The following is a 22,254-nucleotide window of genomic DNA, read 5'->3' on the forward strand; positions in this document are numbered from 1 at the left end:
AGGGTAAAGTATGCCCAGTCTCTGGCCAGATCAAGATAATTAACTAGAGAGGTCACAAGCTAACAAATGAAAAGAGTTTCACAAAATGCTTCTCGCTAATCCTATTTGCAGAGACATTATTCAAGAAAGGCAAGAATGGAGAAGGAAGAGAGCAATGTGGGGCATTAAAGACATTTTATTTTAGGAATATGGTCCAGTTTATTTTAATACGTTCAATGTATTTATGAAATATAACCTTATCTCAACAAAGCAGACCTCGTAACCAGATTAAGAAAGGTTGTCATTTGCATTTTCTGTGAAGTTGCTTTAAAATGTGAAGTATTCACTGCAAACAACATTCCACAAAATTACCTAAATAAAATATGGATTTTTTTACTGTAAAATTACAGAATATAAGGATATATAAAAATAGTTTTCTCTGTTTTCTTGTAAATTTGTAGTCTTTTTCTGTAATTTTACATTTTTTGACCATATTTAAAAAATAAACTGCAATTGTGTCATTTTACTATTTTGTTGACTGTATTTCAAGAATACATAAAAATCTGTAAAAAAAAACAGTAAAAGTCTGTTTTTTTACATTATATGTGGAAAATCTGAAAAGAATATTTATTTGTTTTTACAGTGAAAGTACTATCCAAACAATTTATTTCAAAATAAAATAAAAGTAGTCTCTGGTAACTACAGAATGGATTTAATTGTGTGATGGTAAATAAAGCATAATACTGTATGCTTTGGCATGTATAAACAGAAGAAACTTTTCATTACATAAAAATCAAATCAAACCATTACATCAAAAGAATGCAAAGAAAAGCAGTTTTAGACATGCTCAGACTTATTCATCTGGAAAACTTTTGATGCACAAACAATGTAAACAAAAAACAAATACACACTTTTATGCATGGATAAATGACTCTGTCACGGTCCCACCGTCTTGTTTATGAAATTCTAGTCGTGTGGTGGGATCGGGACAGAGTTCTTGGGTTTTATGTGGGAAGACCATGAGATGTTTATGCCTCTCATGTGTTTTTCCAGTGTCTCGTCTCTGTTCCCGCCATCTCGTTTCCTCGTTATCCTTCCCTGAGTGTTTAATGTCTCACACCTGCCCCATGTAATTATCCCTCGTTTGTCTTGCCTTTAAATACCCTCGTGTTTCTTTGTCTTGTGCTCGTGAGTTGTACTTCGTCGTGGATGTGTTTCGTGTCAGTCAGTGTTCCTGTGTAAAGATCCCAGTCCAGTCTTTGTAAGTGTTTAGTCAAGTTATGTTTAGTCAAGTGTAATGTTAGTTTAGTCCAGTCTAGTTTATTTTTCCTGTCTTGTTTTTTACCCCCTCGTGGGTGTTTTGTTTCTGTTTTGTCTCTTGTTAATAAATATATATTACGTTAACCCCTTCATTGCCATTGCCTGCCTGCATTTGGGTTCTTCCCCTTACCATTCGTGACATGACTCATTGAAAAAATCTATGACATTATAAACCACACTAATAAGTTGGGTCCCTGGCGAATTATACTGTACATGCTCAGACCTGTATTTACATGTTTTTATGTGACACTTAAATCATGAACTTAACTTATGGTTAAAATAATGTTTAGCTGGAAATACTTTGACATTTACACAACAAATCGCTGCATGTGATAAAACATATGTTGATTAATTAAAGTATTCTATTTGTGCATACTGTTACAGAAAAGTGACTGTACTTTTACCATCAGTGCACCATGTTAAGATACAGTATATTTATAGCATCACTATTACTATTGCTCGTACTAATAGATTAATCATTTCAAGATGACTCAGGGAAAATGCAAAAGACTTTCTTAGAAGAAGATACACAAGCCATAGAGAACAGACAACCATAACTTGTGGTGGCCTGTTTAAATCTTGGCTAGTAACAATGACCTATGCACATCCTAGCAACCACAAGAACACCCTAACAACCACACAGCGTCACGTTAACCAACCACAAAACTCAACATAAGACCTTAGTTATTCACACCGATTGCACTTTAATTTATTTCAGTTTTCCTTTTATTTCTATCCTCTTCTTTATTAATACACTTTTTAACCCTTGTGTGGTGTTCAAGTACCCATTTTCAATGTTTACTAAATTGATTTTTCAACCTCAGACGTTTATATTCATTGAAGATAAACATGTTTCCCCAACCATATCATAGATTTTTAGTACTTTTATCACACAAAGTAATGGCACTTTTTTCCATAATTGTAATTCAACAATGTCATATATCAAGTCAAGTTTATATATATATGACAGATTTCAATAACAAATTTCATATGTGCTGTCTATGTTGCTTGTAATTAGGATAAAGTTTTTTATATATTTTACATATCTTACATGACATATTTTAAATGCATTTTTATGGCTGTATTGATTTAAGAAGCAAATCATTTTGTGGGTCCAAGAGACCGTAAACATTGGCTGAGTAACAAAAACATAAACACCACACAAGGGTTAATATACATTTTTGTTATTGTTATTTAACTTTATGTTTAAAGATCCATTTTAAGATCTTAGAATATTACTGTAATTATATTATTTTTATGTTAAACACTTCAAATTACCTTCGTGTATATGAAATGTGTTACGCCTTGCCTAGCAACCTCATAGCAACACTCTGGCAACCACCCACAGCATTCTAGTGTCAATGCTCGCTCACATATTTTGTAAAAAAAAATATCTTATAATGTATAATGGTACTTCTGTCATTGCACATCATAACATCTAAAAACATTATACTGATATTTTGCTAAATTTGTTACGCAGTTTTTCCTCGCATAGTTTAAATACAGATACGCCGACCCCTGTTTCTGCTTCTAATGAGAGAACAGCAAACCCAACAAATGTGCAATTCAGTCAATAGATAGATATAAAGATCACTAGAACATTTTGCTTCAACGAATCTAAACTAGCAGTTCAGTCATGGAGTTACGCTGTAGGAATGCCGGACGGAAGAAGCTGGACAGAAAGTTGAAAAGTGGGACAGAGCCCCAAAAAGTGAGAGAAAAGGGTCCGAGAAGTGTGTGGCGGGATTAAAATAGTCTGTATTGAGTCGACACTCTGCGCATTCATCCCTGCGTAAATCTTGGTTTTGTTCGGGCCAAAGTGACGTCAATCAATTCAACCTGTATGTATGTATGATTCTTGTTTTTGGACATTAAATTGCTTCCTCAACACAGACACAGCTACACCGCCCGATCCAAAAATCTATATCAACCCGAGAGAGATTGGTACGGAAAGTGAAATACACCAAAGCGTTCGCCCCCCGAAGGCACATCAAAGTGACAAGAGTGTCCAATCAGATTTGTCTTCCAGGCATTACATGATGAATATGGTGCGGCCGTGGCACAAAGGCTTCTTTGTGTGGCCCTGGAGTGAAGGCCATTCAGAGCTCCAAACAGCCAGCCAGGGTGGAAGTAAATGGCCAAAAGGCTCTCATCAGAAAAAAAGAGAAGCCAAACTTGTGCAGCACAATGGTCCATGCAAATGACAGCAACCCGGCCACCCCCCGTCCCCCCGCCCCCAGGTTAGGTCGTCTGAAGTTTAGACAGCTTAGTGCTGTCAGTTAAATGTGTACAGCTCTGCATTTTCAAACTCTTTTTTTTTATTTCTGAGTGAAAAGCAAGTTTTATCCCTCTCCGCCGACTTCTGAGCTTTTTTTCTTAGGATTTATAGCTGTCCTTAGGCTTGTCAGAGCTTTATCTTTAAGTGGAATGGCAGGTTTGATCCCCTGATGTATGTGAGAATAAAGATTCTTCTCTGACAGAGAGAGGAATCTGTGTGCAGCTTTATAAGTTATGTCAAAATGATGCATCCTAATATGCATCCGGTCGTAGGCAAGTGTTCTCAAAAAGTGCTTAATAAACATTAACATCAGCTTGTTTACATCCCAACTGTTGCGTAATATTAACAAATGGTCAAAACAAAAGTGTGGGTGGGACAATCTGCTTTTATGGCCGATGTTTAAATTTGTTGTTCTGAACTGAATTGTGCACCTTAAAACGTATATATTTTTGTATCCTCTGCATGTTTTTTGTATCCTAGCTTTTTGGGCTCCACCCCTCAGGTGGTTTTGGGTGTGGCTCAAAGCATCACTCCTTGATTGGTCCTTAAATCAACGTACTAATAATGCACAGCTATTTACTATTGTAAAATGTATGCATTTTAATAATGTTTTATTGATTTTTTCAATATTACTTTAAAAAAAACATTAAAAATCAATCAATTTATTAATGTGAAAAATGATAAGTTTAATTATTGCTTAATTCACTTCATAAAGTTAAGGATCATTTCTGAGAGAAATGTTCACTTTTAGATTACTTCAGTGACCGATGACATGAAGTGCATCATTTTTTTGTTTTGTTTTGACGGAGTAGGCTACTCAGTTGTGAAGTCTCAGGTGTTTCTCCTAAAATTGCTTACAGACGGATTCAAAGCAACAACATAAACAGACGTTACTGCCCAAACATAGCTTCCAGTACACTTTCACAAAGAATTGAGCAGTGGTGGACAGTAACGAAGTAAACTTGCCTGAGTACTGTACTGAAGTACACTTTTTGAGTATCTGTACTTTACTTGAGTACTTGTACTTTAACTTCACTACATTTGAAAGACAAATATCATACTTTTTACTCCACTACATTTATAAAAAGGTCCAAAAGTAGAAAATGGTTTCTATGCAGCGGGGTTTCCTGTGTGCGCAATTTATCTGGCTTGCGATCTGCCAGGACCTTGTACTGTTGCCAAGTATTTCAGTTTTTCTATGCTCGCGCTTTTCCGGCAAGCTTTGAATGGCCATTTGGCAGATTTTTAACGCAAATCTGGCAACTCTGGGATCTTCCCCGCTAAACTAATGTAAACGTAGGCGCTGCTACACCGTTGATAGCGCTCTAAAAAGGCAAATAGAACAATAAAAGACAGAAAAAGGCACATGTTAAAGTGTGGTGAAATCATCTGTGGGTTACGATCAGTCAAAGAGCGTAGAAACATTGTCATGAAAATGATCGGCATAACTGCTAAACGGTAAATAAGCATCACATACACCTTGAGCTTCGCTTGCTTGTTAACTTCTGATTTGCTGCTATATCATTTAAAGCGATTTGGAAAATGAATGATGTTTTTACTGAAGTAACTATAGTTGAAGTATTCCTGTTGAAATAAAAACAATAGAACCCTGCCCAAAATACAACATAAAATGTAATGGATGTAATGGTTATAATGGGAATTGTACTATGGATACTTGTTGTCTACTTGTATGTGATGGATTCTATTGGTGGGATGGTAAATCCTATTGGAATAAAACCCAAAACACACTACAAAGAGGAATTTAATTTAAAAATCTCATTCTAATTCAAAATTGCATTGTTTTTTTTCAGCAGGGATGGTATTTACGGTAAAACCACAGTATCCACATATTTACAATTTTCTATATATAGGAACCATACTCCAATTAATAATCTTTAGTAAAACCACAGCAACTAAACATATAATGAACATAGTTTCATTATACTAGCTATAGTTTATGTTTGTAGTTAAATTATGGTAATAAGTCCAACAAACACATGGCTTCTACACTTTACTATTTACAAGAACCTTACTACTTACTTGTAAATTGCTGCTAAAACTGGTAAAGGGAATATACAAAATAAAAGAACACTGCTCATAAATACATATGGGCCTAGGGGGCTAATGAGGATAATTAGGCTAAATGATCATACAGGATTATATCTAAATTAAACATATATGTGCTAAACATATAAAGCTCTTAAAGGAGTTGCTCACTGCGAAATTTGCCCCCATTGACTTTCCATAGTAGGAATAAAAATGACTATGGAAAGTCAATGGGGGCAAATTTTGAAGTGAACTACTCCTTTAATACCACTGATACTGTGAGTTACTTAGTGTATTCAGTTGGTTGCTTCAGAGGCACAAGGTATACGACAATAAAACAATGCACAACTGACATAAAGGAAATTTACTTTTAATACTTGAGTACTTTTAAAAGCACGTACTTCTGTACTTTTACTTAAGTAAGAATCTGTCTTTACAACTTTTACTTGTAGTGGAGTAATATTTGACCAGTAGTATCTGTACTTTCACTCAAGTAAGGAAGTTGTGTACTTCGTCCACCTCTGGAATTGAGTCACTGTAGATTATTTCTGAAAACAAACAAAGGAAATAACAAGTAAATTAAATTAGCTAGCAAGTTAAAAGTATTATTTTGGTTTACCAGTAGAAGAACCGTTACTTGGCTGGACCTAAATGCGACAAAGTTACAAGATCCATAAAAAAATGTATTTAATATAAATAAAATAGAATAAATTTCAACCAATTTAATACAATTATTATACAATAAAATATTAATTTAAGTTAATATAAATTAAATTAAATATAGTTATATTATTAGCACTAGCCAGACTGATCAACGAACACAGACCGGAAGTTAACTTCGAGTAAGGCTCCTGTCTTATAGGAGAAATAAAAATAGAAACAAATGAGACTGTTAAAATCCTTGAAGAGTATGGAGGTGTAAAATGAATGTAGATTGTAGAGGGAAAATAATCTGGATTTGAGTGAATTTGATGAGAAATTATTGAGTTCATACTGAGATCATCAATAATATTGGCTTTTTAATGCAGACTAGCTCAGTTTGAGACGTTGAGATCTCTTCTAAAACTCTAATGGAGACATTTGTAAGATTCCTGCCTCTTTTTCTGAGGCGCAGAGGAGACTTAAGCGAAAGTTTCCATTTCCTCTCCATTTCATCTCATTGATGTCCACATATAATAATGCAGATGCCTCATCTGTGATTTTTCAGTCTTAGGGGGTCATGTTAATCTAAGTTCCCCACGTCTACAATATCTAGCACTTAAGATATCGAACAAGTCACGCTCCTCACAACATCTATTATCTTATAAATTGAAGTAGCCCAGCGCTAACCACCGTGACATTATTTCGGGCCCCGAGAAGGTCAATGAAGACAAACTATATTCCAGACGTTCGACAATAGCCCACCAGTAGGTGATTTATGAGGAGTATATTTTTCTCTTTCAGGGCTCTAAAAGATATCGCAGAATCCATAAAGAGATGAATAATTGGCGTCATAAATCACCCGCTCATTTTCAGAAACTCCAGCCGAGAGAGTTCATCAGCGAGCCGATGGGGTGGAGCAGCTGCCCATCACAAACACAGGCACGTGGCTCACAACTGCTTAAAAAGCTCTTTGTGGTGCCCGAGAGGGTTTTGAGGTGGATAGGGGGCATCGAAAACTATCCTTTCAAAGGGGACCACCTTAACCTTGCGCAAACAGCTTTATCTTTATCTGGTCTTTTACGAGCGCTTGCATAAAACTAATCCTAAAGTTTTTATGCGTGGGCTTCGGTGCAAAGCTCCACTTTATACCCCCTCTGCTAAATGATCATTAAAGGGGTCCCGGTGTCTTTATTGTCTCCATTTGAAATGCAAAAGCCTGCAGGTGAAATTGAAGTCATTATTTTAATTATTATCAATAGGCGGACTCATAATGCGTCCCATAAAAGCCCCAACAAAAGGTGGCACAATAGGGAGATGGCCTCTTTGATTGCGTTTTGACAGGCCTGAAAAACACAGTAGGGGTTACACGGCGACAATAAAAACGGCTTCATTTAGACTGATCGCCAGTGGATAATACGAATTTTGACCCATCTTTGTCATCACAAATTGACCCTGTGCTTCTATTGCTTTAATAGAAGGTGGCCCACGTGTTTCGAAGTTCTTTGTAAAGAGAGTTTGTGATGATAATAAAGCAACGATTGTTTTATCACCTGTCAAGCAGGGAATGTCTTAAGACTAGTCTGGACTCAGCACTGAAAAACAAGTTCTCTTTAAAAGCACGCAGAAACACTCGTGTGTGTATAAATAGAGCAAATTTATTTATAAAAGACATTTTTTTCCTCGAAATATATTTGTTAAAATCATTTATATACACGACTAAAAACAAACAAGTGCATCTGTAGTTTCACAGGAAGAACTACATCTAAACAATATAATTTTGATAAATAGGCCTACAGATCGACAGATCAGACGTTCTCCAGCGTTACAACTTTTTCTAAACGGACACTGTTGCAATAAACAAACTGCGTTCATTGTCACAAAGAGGCAGACTTTTTGCGCTCGGTTTACAAAAATATATCTTCATCTTTCATAGTACAAAACGTTATAATACGCATTTCAACTTCGGTCTTCAGGCAGAGCAGACGGTTGGTTGCAGGTAAAAAAACGATATTCCGTTTAGCTTGACATTCACGGGGAAGTTTGTTTCATGTAAGGGACATCAAGCAACGGCCACGCAATGCCCGAAATTGCACTTATGAAATTGAGTCCATCCAGCGGTTAGGACAGTAAAATCCTTGAACTGGCTCGATCCAGGACAGGACTCTGATCTACATGTGTTCATTTGGCAGACACTTTCATTCAAGGTCGGAACTCTCATCAAGCCCCCTGGGGTTCGAACCTACAACCAGTCCAGATCTTTAAGCACTAAGCCAAAGCACCCAAAACGGCTGCCCACCGAGTCAACAAAGCAGCATTTGTATAGTTTGTAAAGGAGAGTCCAAGCTCTTAATCAAGCACCTAACGGTCCCTTGGAAAGTTGGGTTCTCTGATCTCAGATCAGTACCGATCAAACCAAGTGGTGAAGTTCAGTAGCTCTTGATCTTCAGAGCTCAGGTGCTCGTAACTCCCATCATCCGAGGAGTAAGACGAGTGAGGTGATTCTGGCTCAGCGGAGTACGCTTTGGAGAGCGTCGGCGACGGAACGCCGCACTGAAACGCGGCCGAGATCGCGTCGTGTTCGTCCAGCAGCTGCTGTAACGCACGGATGTACTCCACCGCCGACCTGAGCGTCTCCACTTTGCTCATCTTCTTATTGGCCGCGCCGTTGGGGACGTGCTGGCGCAACGTCTGGAAGCCCATGTTGACCTGTTTGACGCGGTTTCTCTCGCGCTCGTTGCGTCGCGCAACCGCCACGGGCTGCTGTTGCGGGATGGTGTATCCCAGCCCGTTGAACGTGAGTCTCCGTTTGCAGCGCAAAAGCTCCGGCGAGCTGGAGCGCTGTCTTTTCAGCACCTTCAGCTTGGTTTGACTCGCGTCTGCGCTCGCGAACGCGCACTCTTGCAGGGTGATGGACGCGCACCGGTCCGCGTCTCCGAAGGTGCACGCACCTTGCGTCAGCTGCGTTGCGGTATCCATCTACTTGGTAAACCTTTCGGAAAGGTGCGCAACTTGCACAAATCCACTGTCACGCAACGAGTAAACTGACAACGCTCTCGTGCCCTTCGCGTGGTCCGAGTCTTGTTCGTATCGGTGGTCGGTCTGATAAAAACTTTGGCAGCCCTCGGCTTTTTCAACACGCGTACGACACCCCACCCCCTTTGAAGACGCACGCTTCTTGCGCGATACTCCGCCCTCGCGGGGTGATGCTCCGCGAGCCGGGCGCGTGGCTACGCGAGCTCAATAAACAATCGGACGCTTTCACCGCGCCAACACGCGCTTGTGCGCTCATTTGCATCCCAATGTCTCCAGACTGAAAGCCTATTGGTGGTTTCTTACGCTTTTAAACCTGCACAAAAAATGTGCGGAATAAAAGGCTTGGATGCCTTTGAATGAATCTTTGCAAGGGTTCCGTTTAGATTCTATTTATCTTTTCCACACCCTTCGCTTCTTGCTCTGCTAAATCCAATGTACGTCCTCTGACAAAAAAGACCAAAGCATACCATGTTAACACTATGTTTTCAAATACAAATATCTGATATTTATACTGCAAAGCGTGTTACGTGCATTCATCCGCATTTATGCTTAAGGGTACAAAAGTCCAGTTTTTTTATTTATGTATTGAAATTGCTTATAAATATTTTCATTTTTATTTGTTTATTCTTTCTTCGAAGCACCTTGAAGTACCATGTAAATATTATGCATATATATATATATAGATATATATATATATATAATGCAAAGGTGATGAAGTAAGCACATATCTAAGTGAAATCTAATGGTATGATATTCAAATTATTCTGGAATGACGCCTGAGAACTACAGTCACAATCACTACAAGGTCCCTCAAAAAGACCCCACGGGTTCCAAATGCTGTGGATTTTTGCTTGCTTGCCCTACAGTCATAATTTCAACCACACAGTAGTTTTGGCACAAGTGGTAACACGTGCATCGGTCGTGGCCGCGGCAATCTAGTTCCCTCTGGTGGTCCATAGTGGCATCTCAACCTGACAAAAATGTATTATTTATATTTGTTTATTTATATTATTTGTGCGTTTATATGTTTTCCTGGTCATTAATCCAATAATAATGTTAAAACACGATTATACATTATATACGCTCACTCTAAGAAAAATATTTTTCTGTATTCATTTTTACTGTATTTTACATTTTGCACTGCATTAAATTACATTTTATTGTGTCCGTAAAATAAAGGAAAATGTACTGGTAATTTTTTGCCGGTAGGGCTACTTTTACAGTTTTCTTTTACAGTGCTGACATTGACAACTGTTTAAAAGTGTCCTACTGAGGCAATTGTTGCCTTAATTCCATATTTAAATGTTTTTACAGAAGCTCAGTACAATTTAATACTACACGTTTTGTAAACATAATCATTTCAAATTAGATAAAGCAGGGGATGGGTAGCCTATATGATCACTTGAATAAGGCCTATAATGCACGTATTACTTTAACTATACAGTAGTAAAGCTTTCATATAGTTCAATCTTATTTTTCATGTTTTAAAACGCCAAATTCCCCTTTGAAGCGTTTCATTTTATTGGTCTTTAATGTCTATTGTCGCAAGAGGGCAGTAAAGGACAAGTTAAAACTATCCATTGTACTAGAATTGGCTATAGTATGTTTAGTGAAGGTTTATGCCCTGAACAATCTTCAGAACCTGACGCCGCTAAATTGAAGTGTCAATATAAACATTTTGTATAAAACTGAGAGGAAAGAGATGTTCAGAAGTGCTGAGCACAGAAATTGTGTGTATCCACTTCTCTTATTCCACAAGGGCTCAAAGGTGGAACATATAGGTTTTTATTTCTCTGCAGCCACAACTACCCAAACTTTCTCTCTGTTTTTCATGAAATAGTCAGAAAAGGGATATGAAAACACATTTGGTTGACTCGAGTGAGGAGCAGCTAAATTGGTTCAACATCATCACGCGGGATGAAAGCTCTTCCAAAGAGTCTGTATGAAGAAGTGCACCCATTACAGACAGATTCATTTCCTTATTCCACTGATAAATACACACACACACGCACGCACGCACGCACGCACACACACACACACACACACACACACATTGAGGTTCAAGTGAAATTGCTGTGAATGTGCAATATTTCATTTTATGATATCAGTTCCTCTAGTACAGAAAGGCGTGAGAAACAAATATGACAAATATTTTGTATTGCTGTAATGACAACTTAATAGTATTAAAATATTATTGAAATCATCATGTAAGTGGTGTGGTCTCTCATGACCACAATTGACCATCTATAGTATTTTTTTCCTGGTCAGAACTTTACTTTTTTATTTACAACTTAATCATTAGGTAAAACTGAAACTCTGTATTGCGCAGTATTGGTCCAGATATGATATTTGAAAATCAGTGTAATATTACGATACAATAACATTACACATAAAGGTTTTTTGAAACAAGGCCCAACCCATATTTACATGCAAAGTACAATGACCTCATGGCTTGGAAATGGGTTTCGTCATTTTAATAACTGGGTGTTAATAGAGTTACACACCATTGTAGGTACATATACTATGCGACTTTACCATTAGGCAAGATGTCAACAAAGAAAAGCCTGTGACCTTTACCTGTGCACTTTGTACCTGTAACGTAACATTTTTTATGGATTGATTGTTTGTTAAGGCTTACAATCACAACTTGAGTCCTTGCTAGTTTAAATGTCATAAATGGGCCATTCAGTGTTTCATGCTCGATTTGCATTAAATGTTCACACTATAGAACAAGCCTCCAATTTCGTGGGTCCACGAAGTACTTAAATATTAAAAGCAAAATTAAAGATGTATAAATGTCAAATACAACAAAATAATAAGCTCTAATAATAAGCAGATGCGTGGGCATGTTAAAGGAGCTTTTGGCTAATTGCAACTCTTCTGCACGAGTAGGGTTTCATGTGTAGTTTCATTTTAACTGAAATGAAACAATAGGGTCGATCTGAAAAACTGGTGTAACCGGCCGGCAGATGTGTTTTTAAAAGTCTCATCAGAAACTTTCATCAGCAAATCTTTTCCCACTCCGGAAATAACAACGTCACTTTTTTCTCGCACTTTCATTGATAAGAGACAGACTCCTCCTCGAGCTTGGGGATGTCCCGCGTGACAGCTCGTGAGTATAAAACAACAAGGCAAAGACCAACCCACGTCAAACAAATTTGAGTGGAACTCTGATAAGCACCTATACACATGTCGGCAACGTGGAGGTAAGACTGCATTGATGCTTTTAAATACGAACGGTGCGTAATCACAGTACGCGGTTTTGCGTTAAGAAGCGGAACGCGTAGGTGTCTCGACGCGCGTTAGAACTTGACACGTGACGCTCATGGCGTATTGCGCTATAAGCGTCTGACTCGGATGAGATTCCGGCAATACAAGAGCTCACAATTAAAATGAACGCGGACGCGATGTAAGAACGCTTCCTGTGTAAACGCACTGTTGTCATAACATACGAGTTGTAACCGAAGCTATAAACGACGCTTTCCTTTCAATTATTAATGGTCTTCCTGTAAAGCTGCTATGCTTGTATCGCATAAATCGCTGTAAATACCGGTGACTTGGACTTATGACGGCTGAGCGTCATAAACGCGTTCGTGTCACTAGTGGAGGTGCATGAGCAGCTCACTGTGTGAAATTAATAAAATAATGAAATGCATCTGATTTATTAGGTTTACTTATTATTTTAAGTAAGTTAATTAGTCAACTTTGCAAAATTTAGTAGAAAGAAATTGTTAGAAATTGTCCCAAATTGTGGAAAAACTGTGTTTGCATTCATATTCGTGTTTATAGCTTATTTATTTATATATTGATTGCACAGTATGTATTTATTCCACATACTTAGTACAGAATACAATGAACATATGCAGGACACATCCGTACTGTTTCAATATGTTATATCTGGAAATATGCAAGAACAGACGGCGAGTTCACAACATACTCCATGCCCTTTATTTCAATAACGACTTCCGGGTTTTCCCGTATTTTTCATAATACAAGTTCCTAGTAACAGTCTTAGGACTTTAACAACACACATATTGTTACACATACAAAATATAGGCCTAGTATACTGTTAACCTAGAAGCTTACAAAAACGCTTTTATTCTTACATGTTTGGAAGGTATACCAATAAAGTGTGACACATCATGAGATCTGATGTTGATCTTCTGTTTTTTACAGCAGCGCGGTTGCTAAACCTCAATTTGGCCCGTGGCTTATAAAGCAGGTGGAAAGCAGACAGTATGAGGGGTTACACATGATCACCTGTGACACATTCAGGATCCCCTGGAAACACAACGCACGCAGAAACCTCGAAGACGAGGATGTGAAAATATTCAAGGTAGCTTCTGTCAGTCGCATTGGCGACGTTACACTTCTGCATTGATGGAGTCTGTATTTTGGTGACACTTAACACAGCGTCCGCACAGTTAAAAAACGCTGGGCTGTACGTCAAACACTGGCCTTATAGAAAATTTACTATCGATTAAAGGCACAATATGTAAGATTTTGTATTAAAATATCTAAAAACCGCTAGCACACGTTATAGCAAGTACGCTAATGAACAAAATATACAACTCTGTGATATTTTTTTAATTTGCGTACTTGCTATAACGTGTGCTGTTTCAGCTCATTAGTTCTCCTTTAAGGGGGTCGCACACCTGACATGCAGTACTGCACCACATCAAGCCATATGTGTAAAATTCAAAAACATAGTTTTTTATGGCAGTACACAGTACACACGGAGTGTGTGTATTCTACACATACATCATCTCCATCTACATTATAATGTTAGTTATAAAATGCATGTCCTTCATGAACATGATTTGCAGGTCTCAGACTAATTTTCATCTGCAGCAAAAAAACTCAAGTTTGAAAAAACTATAAACAAAAACTCATCCTTACACGCTTCTTCACAGTGTCATCAAGCTACACCTTTATTAATGTTTGCAACCTCTATTGGCAAAAAAGTACATACTTTGTCTTTAACTATAGGCCTAGTATTTGTTTGTTTTATTTGTAGTAAAACCACTGTTATCACAAATTTACTATTATATCAGTATAGTAACTATAGTTCCTATAGTAACCATGGTATTTGTATGGAAATTTAAATGGGAAAATCCACACTTTTACTTCAATGAATCAATGAACCGATCTCACGGGAAAATTTAACCTCAAAATTTATGACGTGGCGATTTCGTATAAATCTACACAGTGTAAATCATACAAAAACCTACGATTCTTAAAAAAAGCAAGCATGAAGATCCACCCCTAAACAAAATGGTCAATGTGGTGAAAGCAGATTGTACGAAAACATGCGGATGAGATCAGATGAATTCATACAAATAAAACAAAATTTTAAACATTTTTTTTATTTTGCCATAGATTGTGTTGCTTTAACTTTTGCTTTGTCCATGGAATCTGTTCTTGTGAAAAGTGTACTTTAAGAAGTTATGACTAAATAGTACTGTCAACATTTTACATAGCTGATTATATATGGTTGTGTTATCAGCGTCTGTCGGTCTGTTACAGGAATGGGCTATAGTTAGCGGAAAAATCCAAGTGAACCCTAATAACAAAGCAAAATGGAAGACAAATTTCCGTTGTGCGCTCGAAGGCCAGAAAATGTTTCAGAAAATAGCAGACAACTCCAAAGACCAGGATGACCCCCACAAAGTCTATTGCATCATCCATCCACAAGGTAAGTTAAACTTATTCACTACCAAAATGTATTTTTGTGTAAGCTTGCATACTTACACTTGAAATGAATGAGCAGCATGTGTGAACATCAAATCGATGTGTTTATTTCAAGGAACCCAGAATGCAGAGCCGATTCAAAACGATATATTTGTTCCTCAGATCTACGCTGATCAAGTGTCTCAGAACATGGAGGTAATTTCCAAATGTATGATTTACTGTTGACCTACTAGGAGTATCATAATATACCAGTATTGGCGAAAACTGTGATATTAAAACTATGATTATTGATATTGCAATGTAAAAAATAATAAAATGATATTTTACGGTTTTGTTTTACAAAACTTTTACATATTTTTAAAAATAAACAGCTAATTTTCAAGTTGTTTGTAAAATAATATGAAAACCTGAAATTTAATTAAAAAATTGTTTTACAGTGTTTTCCTGGCACCCCAGCTGCCATAATATTACAGTTTTTTTTACAGTGTGCAACATTAAAAAACTTGTATTTTTACAGACTTATACTGTTATTTTTATTACAAAATTTTCACATGTAGAAACTGTAATTTTACAGTTTTCCACGTATTTTTGAAAAACAGTAAAAAAAACTCGTCAAATTACAGAAAAAGACTGCAAACTTAGAAGACAACCGTGGTGAAAACATGTAATTTTACATGAACAGAAAATTTCGTTTTTTGCAATATTTTTTTACAGTGTGCGTCAAGACTACAAATTTGATAATATCGTAATAATAATTCAACACCCATTTGCATTCATTTTGCATTAGGAGCCAATACACTCGTATTTTGATTGTGATTCATTGTTCAAATGAGTAAAAGAAAATAATAAAAGAAATTGTAAAAAAAGAAATGTCAATAAATATTGTGACAATATTGTTATTGTGAAATCATTTGGTCATGATACTTGTGTAGTCAAAATCTGATATTGTGACAGCACTAATACAAACACAATAAACAGGAATCTTTGCCGAATGTTAAGCCTAATTTTATATAAACAAAAATGCATTTAATGTATATACAGTACTAATTCAGTTATAAGCTTTATAACATCTTATTGTTGTTCGTCTCATACAGCAGGACTTGCCCAACATGTTGGACACTATGGATATAAATCAACAACATGCAGGTAAAACATTTACTCAATAGTGACATTTGCTAAGGCAACACTTCTACTCAAATGTGGCCCGGTTTCACAGACACGGCTTATCTTAAGCCAGGACTGTGCCTTAGTTGAATTAAGATATGTATGTCGCTTTTATAGAAATGCCTTAGAAGAATACATTACTAGCGTGCATCATGAGACAAAACAATGGCACTGATATATTTTAAGATATTTCTGGGCAAGTTATATTCAGTTATGATTCCTTTTAGTCTGAGACTAGCCTTAAGCCTTGTCTGTAAAACCGGGCCTATATTTATTGTAAAAAAATATGCCAGTACATTATGTTAATCTTACGGATCTGGGCTGCATTTCCCAAAAGCATCGTAAGCCTAAATTGATCGTAAAAACAATCGTAGAAGTGATCTTAATATTACGGTCTGTTTGTCATGGCTCTGCTTCATTTAGTCAGGTTTTTCTTGGTCCTGTAGCAGAGTCATGGCACAGTCTTTGGTTATGTGTGGAGAGAAACATATTGTTGTCCTTTTGACAATAATATACGTTCTCTCCAGTGTCTCGTCTCTGTTCCCGCCATCTCGTTTCCTCGTTATCTTTCCCTGAGTGTTTAATTACCCACACCTGCCCCGTGTCGTTATCCTTTGTCTGTCTTCCCTATATAATACCCTCATGTTTCATTGTCCTGTGTCGGTCATTGTATGTGTTTGGTGCCTGTACTGTGTGTTCCTGTACCGTGGTTGTGCTCTTGTCCGAGATCCTCTTCCTTGCCTGTTTGTCATCTGTGGGTTTGGTGTCCTGCCTTATTTTTCCCCTCCGTGTTTTTAAGACGTTGTGTCGAGTTTATTTTGTTAGTCTTTTGCCCCCTCGTGGGAAGTGTTTTGTTTTGTATTCCTCCTTTTTGTGCCTTAGTTCATAGTTTCCGTTTCATTTTTAGTCCTGTCTTTGTTACCCCCTCGTGGGTGTTTTGTTTTGATTTAATAAAGTTTTGTGTTAACCCCTTCACCGCCTGCCTGCATTTGGGTTCTTTCACCATGATCGTGACAGAATGACCGACCGCAATCAGAACCCAGCGGGCAGCAAGATGGACGGCACGGCGTCGTCCTCACGGTCCGCTCAAGCCCGCTTGCTGCTAGGTTTCCGCCAGGGGAACTACGGGAATCGGGAGTTCGCCAGGGCATTCTCGGCGGTGGCTGAGATGGCTGAGTTCAACGAGGCAGAGTTGAAGACAATCTTCAACTGCTGCCTCACTCATCGCCTCACCCCGTCTGAGAAGAGGCTGCTGGGTCCCCTAGGATTTGCGGCAATGGTCAGGTTCGTGGCCAACCGGGACGATCCCGGGGGTGGGGTTCCACGTGGGACTTCCACCTCGCGGTCGATCACGCCGGAGGGCCTCGACCTGACTGCCGCTGCCTGGGGGGACTCGGTACCCTCCGGCTTGAGCTCCACGGTCCTCGTTCACTCTGGTGGCGCCGGGAGGGAGGGGATCCGGGGATGACGTCGGCTGATTCCTCCGCTGCGGAACTAACTCTGGTCCCCACGGATTCGCCAAGGTCTGCTATGGATCCGGTGGTGCGGAGAAGGAGGGAGAGGCGCAGCGGAGGAGCGTCCACGCCGGTGCAGCCGGCGTCCAGTCCGGTGCAGCCGGCGTCCAGTCCGGTGCAGCCGACGTCCAGCCCGGTGATCCAGCCGACGTCCAGCCCGGTGATCCAGCCGACGTCCAGCCCGGTGATCCAGCCGGCGTCCAGCCCGGTGATCCAGCCGGCGTCCAGCCATGTCCAGCCGGCCTTCCAGCCGGCGTCCAGCCCTGCCCAGCCGGCCTTCCAGCCGGCGTCCAGCCCTGCCCAGCCGGCCTTCCAGCCGGCGTCCAGCCCTGCCCAGCCGGCCTTCCAGCCGGCGTCAAGCCCTGCCCAGCCGGCCTTCCAGCCGGCGTCAAGCCCTGCCCAGCCGGCCTTCCAGCCGGCGTCAAGCCCTGTCCAGCCGGCCTTCCAGCCGGCGTCAAGCCCTACCCAGCCGGCCTTCCAGCCGGCGTCAAGCCCTGTCCAGCCGGCCTTCCAGCCGGCCCCGGGGAGACCCCCAGGGTCAAGGACTGTCCTCCCCAGGACTCCCCCTAAGTCCCCTAGGACTACGCGCCCTCGAGCAAGTAGCACTTAAAGCACTGCTGCGTGCGATCGCGTTAAGTTCATTGTTGGGAAACGCACATGAAACGATGAAGAACATGCGCAAAATCGCTTGTAGAAATCGCTCTTAAGTGCTAAGATCCATCGTTATCGGCAGGGTTCCCGCTCTTCTTGAAAGTGCTTGAAAGTATTTGAATTTCTGACATGAATTCAAGGACTGGAAAGTATTTGAAAACAGACATAGGTACTTGAAAGTGCTTAAATTAAACAAACTAGATTTTGTTAGTTGCATCGCGCTGTTACAAATATTGGTTAGTGTTGCCGAAGCCAGAACAAAACAACGCTGCTGATCTGGGGGAAAGCGGAAAAAAAAAAAAAAAAAGGCTGTGAGCTGATGGATCGTGATCATGTGCAGTCCTGCATAAAACAGTCAGAGGCGTGGAGTTATTTAACTCGCTCAATGCCAGAGAAGTGCAAATTCAACGATGCTTGAGCTATAATAAAAATATGCTTTATCAAAGTTAAGATGTGGAGTACACCAGCAAGTTATGCATCAAGCAAAATGGTTAAGATCATCGTATACAGTCAAACATATGTTGTATTAAACCACTGCTAAATAAGTTTATTTTCAACTATGTTCATTTCAAGAATAATTTCAATAGTTATCATTATTCTTGTCAGTGAATGTGCCTTAAGAGTTTGAATTGTTTTTAGGATGTTAAGAAACACTGAAATGCTAGCTAGATAGCATTGGTTTAGCGAAAACAAAAACATGCTCCCAGCAGTGTTATCTGTTGCACTAATGAACTTTTGCTGTGTGTTTGGGCGGAGGTTTGACTATTTGAGCTTGCTGTGTTTTAAGTCGCTCAGTCATTTTTTTATCAAGTTCACCATATCAGCAGTGATGGAACGAAATGTTTGAATGCTGGTGTATTCCTGCACGCGTCAGAGATCTGTATCTTTTAGAAACTGCGTTGTGCCTAATTTTGAATATACCAGTAATAATAATCATCATACAGTAATATCATATATTTTTATTTACAATTTATTTTATATAATGTCTTGAAACTTTCCAGAGCACTATTTACGCAGATTGACAGATGACATTGAGCGTACATAGCGCCCTCAGGTCACCGTTGATTACTTGTCACATTGAATGCTAAATAAATCAATTGAAAAAAAAAATATTCAAACGAAAGGCGAATTCCAAACAGAAGTGAACTCACCTATGTTGTACTACCTTTGAAGGGCAGAACCCTTTGAATTAAGCTCCTTGAGGGCATTCTCATCTGTTTATTATCAAAATAATAATGCACAATCATCCAGGTACTTGTCATTCTGACAAGTACAATAATAATAACATATATGAGATTTTGAATGTTTGTCTTTTTTTAACTTTTTTCTTGCCTAAAAACCAAAAGTAAATATGTTTTCCCTGCAATAGGTTTGCATTTGTTAGAAATGGTTTAATAAAATATTTAAAATCAATACATGATATAATTTGCTCTTGAGGCAAGTATCCATGTTAAAATCAGGATAATGTACAGCCAGTCGGTTGTCATCGCAAAAGAAACCCCTTCTGTGTGATACTTGTCTCCGCTTCAGTCTTTTATTCTGTCATGATAAGCGGGCACCTGTACTGTACAGTATCCCATACTTACATTGGAATGTCTCCACAGTTACTATGAAAAATAAGCCAAATCACTAATTGACCAGTGTGAATTTTCTAAATTCCTCAAAACAATGAACAATTTTCTAAGTCTGACTATCAATATTATAAGTAACTCGAGACAAGACATTTTTATACTCCACGTAGACTGTAAATCATTAAAAAAACCAATGTGAAATGTAAACGTTATTGTGCTTTTTATTCAAAGAAGCTCCCTTTTGTTTATGTCTTGTCCTCTCCAATATGGCAGCATTGTTGAACCCATAACAGCAACAGGCCAAAGCCTTCAATGCGGTGTCTATTTATGTCTTTGACTGCATGTACCCTTTGTTAACAGACTTCTGAAATGGCCCTTTGTGAAGAGAGAAATCATAAAAAATGGTATCCTTTTCCCAAAGTGCCCGGCGACGGCACAAAAACACAGTTTTAAATTTGACCAAAATGTGCTTGAAAAAGTCCTTGAAAGTCCTTGAATTTGGTGTTGATGAAAGTGTGGGAACCCTGTATCGGGAAACGTTCATTTTGTTTCCATTAACGCTAAAACACAATGTAGTGGTAAATTTTAAATACAGGCGGAACAGATGCTACCGCTCTCATTTACTACAAGAAAATAGTCAGAATAATGCAGTATTTGTTTCCAAGTTGAGGAGACTAGATTAACATAATCCTTTCCATCTCACAGAGCCCCAAACATGGGAGACCTTACCGAGCCCCCAAAATGGCTACTTTGAGCCCCCCGTCTCAGGTGTGCAGTGCTTACAGAATAACAGGCCTCCTCCCGTTCAACCACCATACACTACAGGTAACCCCACAAGCTGGTTTTCTCTTCACTGCTGCTATAAAAATCATGACCATCCGTTGACCCACAGTGTAACGCTAACATCTGTTCTCTTTAGCGTCTCAAGACAGCCTTCCTCCTGTCTGCACCCTGGAGATCACAATTAACTACAGAAAAACCGAGGTCTCTAAAACTGTCCTGAATTCACAATTCGTACAATTTTACTACCAGTGCAACCCCTCCGAGGTGAGAGGACATCCCATACGCTTCCCATCCACCGAGAACCTCATCGACCACAAACAGATCGATTACACTCAACGGTTACTTGACAGCATTCAGAGAGGTCTGCAACTGGAAATTAACCAGTACGGCATTTACGGCTTCCGTCAGGACATGTGTAACGTCTTCGTCTGCACCAGCGACCCCTCTGAGATCCAAAACCCAGAACCCCAAAAACTGCGTCAGAACATCAGAGAGCAATTGTTCAGCTTCGAAAAGTATATCAGGGGTATGAAATATACACGATGCTGCTGTGGTTTTCTCATTTGCATTGGATGAATGTGATTTGAACTTGAATGTTTGTTTCAGATCTGAGGGAATTCAGAGAGAACAGAAGAGGGTCGCCAGATTACACCATCTACCTGTGCTTTGGGGAGAAACTTCCGGACGGAAAGCCACTGCAGAAGAAACTTATCGTGGTCAAAGTAAATATCACAAAATGCACATTCCCTAAATGCGTCGAATTGTTTTGGTAGTGTTGGAGTGTACTAGCTTTATCTTTTTTACTCGCCCAGGTTGTGCCGCTGATATGCCGCGAACTTCACGCCAGAGCTCAGATCGAGGGAGCGTCGTCTCTTCAAAACGATAATGTCAGCCTGCAGATCTCCCACAACAGCCTTTATGACCTGATCAATTCTTTGGGTCTGCCTTCCATGGACATATGACCACCATAAAACCTGTCAACAGATACGGTTGTACCTAAAAATGTATGTTGCACTCCTAACATAATCTAAAAGTAGAGCACTTCCAGCAGGAATTTTCATGGGGCATTTTTTGGGAATCTTTTTTGTTTTTATAAAAGACAATCTGGTAATTCTGCTATCCTAATGAGATTGTATTTGTCAAATTTGCATTAACGTTGTATCTTTGGCAATATTTACTCTTTTAATATTCTGTCTTCTAGTGAAGAATCTTTTGCATATCGCCCAAAGGGCTGCTTGTTTATTTCCTGTAGTGTGTTGCGTCCGAGAACATGGTGTTTAGAATCTTTGGTGTCATTAAAATAAACAAAAAATAAATAAAAAAAATGTTAAACCAATCATTAGTATTTGATTTGCTTTTTTATCTTCAAGAGAGCAAACTGGCACTGGCTATGAATAAACTTTTTAAAAAAAGAATTAAAAATGGGCAATTCCAGAGTTTTGGATGTGACATTTTCAGTCAAAACTTGAATTTCTTGAAGAATGCATTTATTACCAGTATACTGAATCATCTGTTTATACTGTACTAAACCCCTGTTAAGTGCTGACATCAGAAAAAGTTTTCTATTTCAAAAGAGAGAAAA

The 22,254-nt window shown here is 38.9% G+C and overlaps 2 protein-coding genes across 2 annotated transcripts; one reads left to right on the forward strand and one right to left on the reverse strand.

Moving 5' to 3' along the window:
- Positions 1–7,910: 7,910 nt before the first annotated feature.
- LOC130552122 (achaete-scute homolog 1b-like) lies at positions 7,911–9,352 on the reverse strand. Its single transcript, XM_057330239.1, has one exon. It carries the CDS (start codon positions 9,239–9,241, stop codon positions 8,663–8,665), a length of 579 nt encoding a protein of 192 aa, XP_057186222.1. The 5' UTR covers positions 9,242–9,352; the 3' UTR covers positions 7,911–8,662.
- A 3,016-nt stretch (positions 9,353–12,368) lies between these two features.
- irf7 (interferon regulatory factor 7) lies at positions 12,369–22,027 on the forward strand. The gene is made up of 9 exons (XM_057330182.1): positions 12,369–12,504; positions 13,475–13,634; positions 14,825–14,993; positions 15,105–15,184; positions 16,084–16,135; positions 20,595–20,714; positions 20,809–21,198; positions 21,279–21,394; positions 21,485–22,027. Exons 1-9 carry the CDS (start codon positions 12,488–12,490, stop codon positions 21,632–21,634), a joined length of 1,254 nt encoding a protein of 417 aa, XP_057186165.1. The 5' UTR covers positions 12,369–12,487; the 3' UTR covers positions 21,635–22,027.
- Positions 22,028–22,254: the final 227 nt, after the last annotated feature.

The sequence above is a fragment of the Triplophysa rosa genome, linkage group LG3 (assembly GCF_024868665.1).
Source record: "Triplophysa rosa linkage group LG3, Trosa_1v2, whole genome shotgun sequence".
In the NCBI taxonomy this organism is placed as follows: Eukaryota; Metazoa; Chordata; class Actinopteri; order Cypriniformes; family Nemacheilidae; genus Triplophysa; species Triplophysa rosa.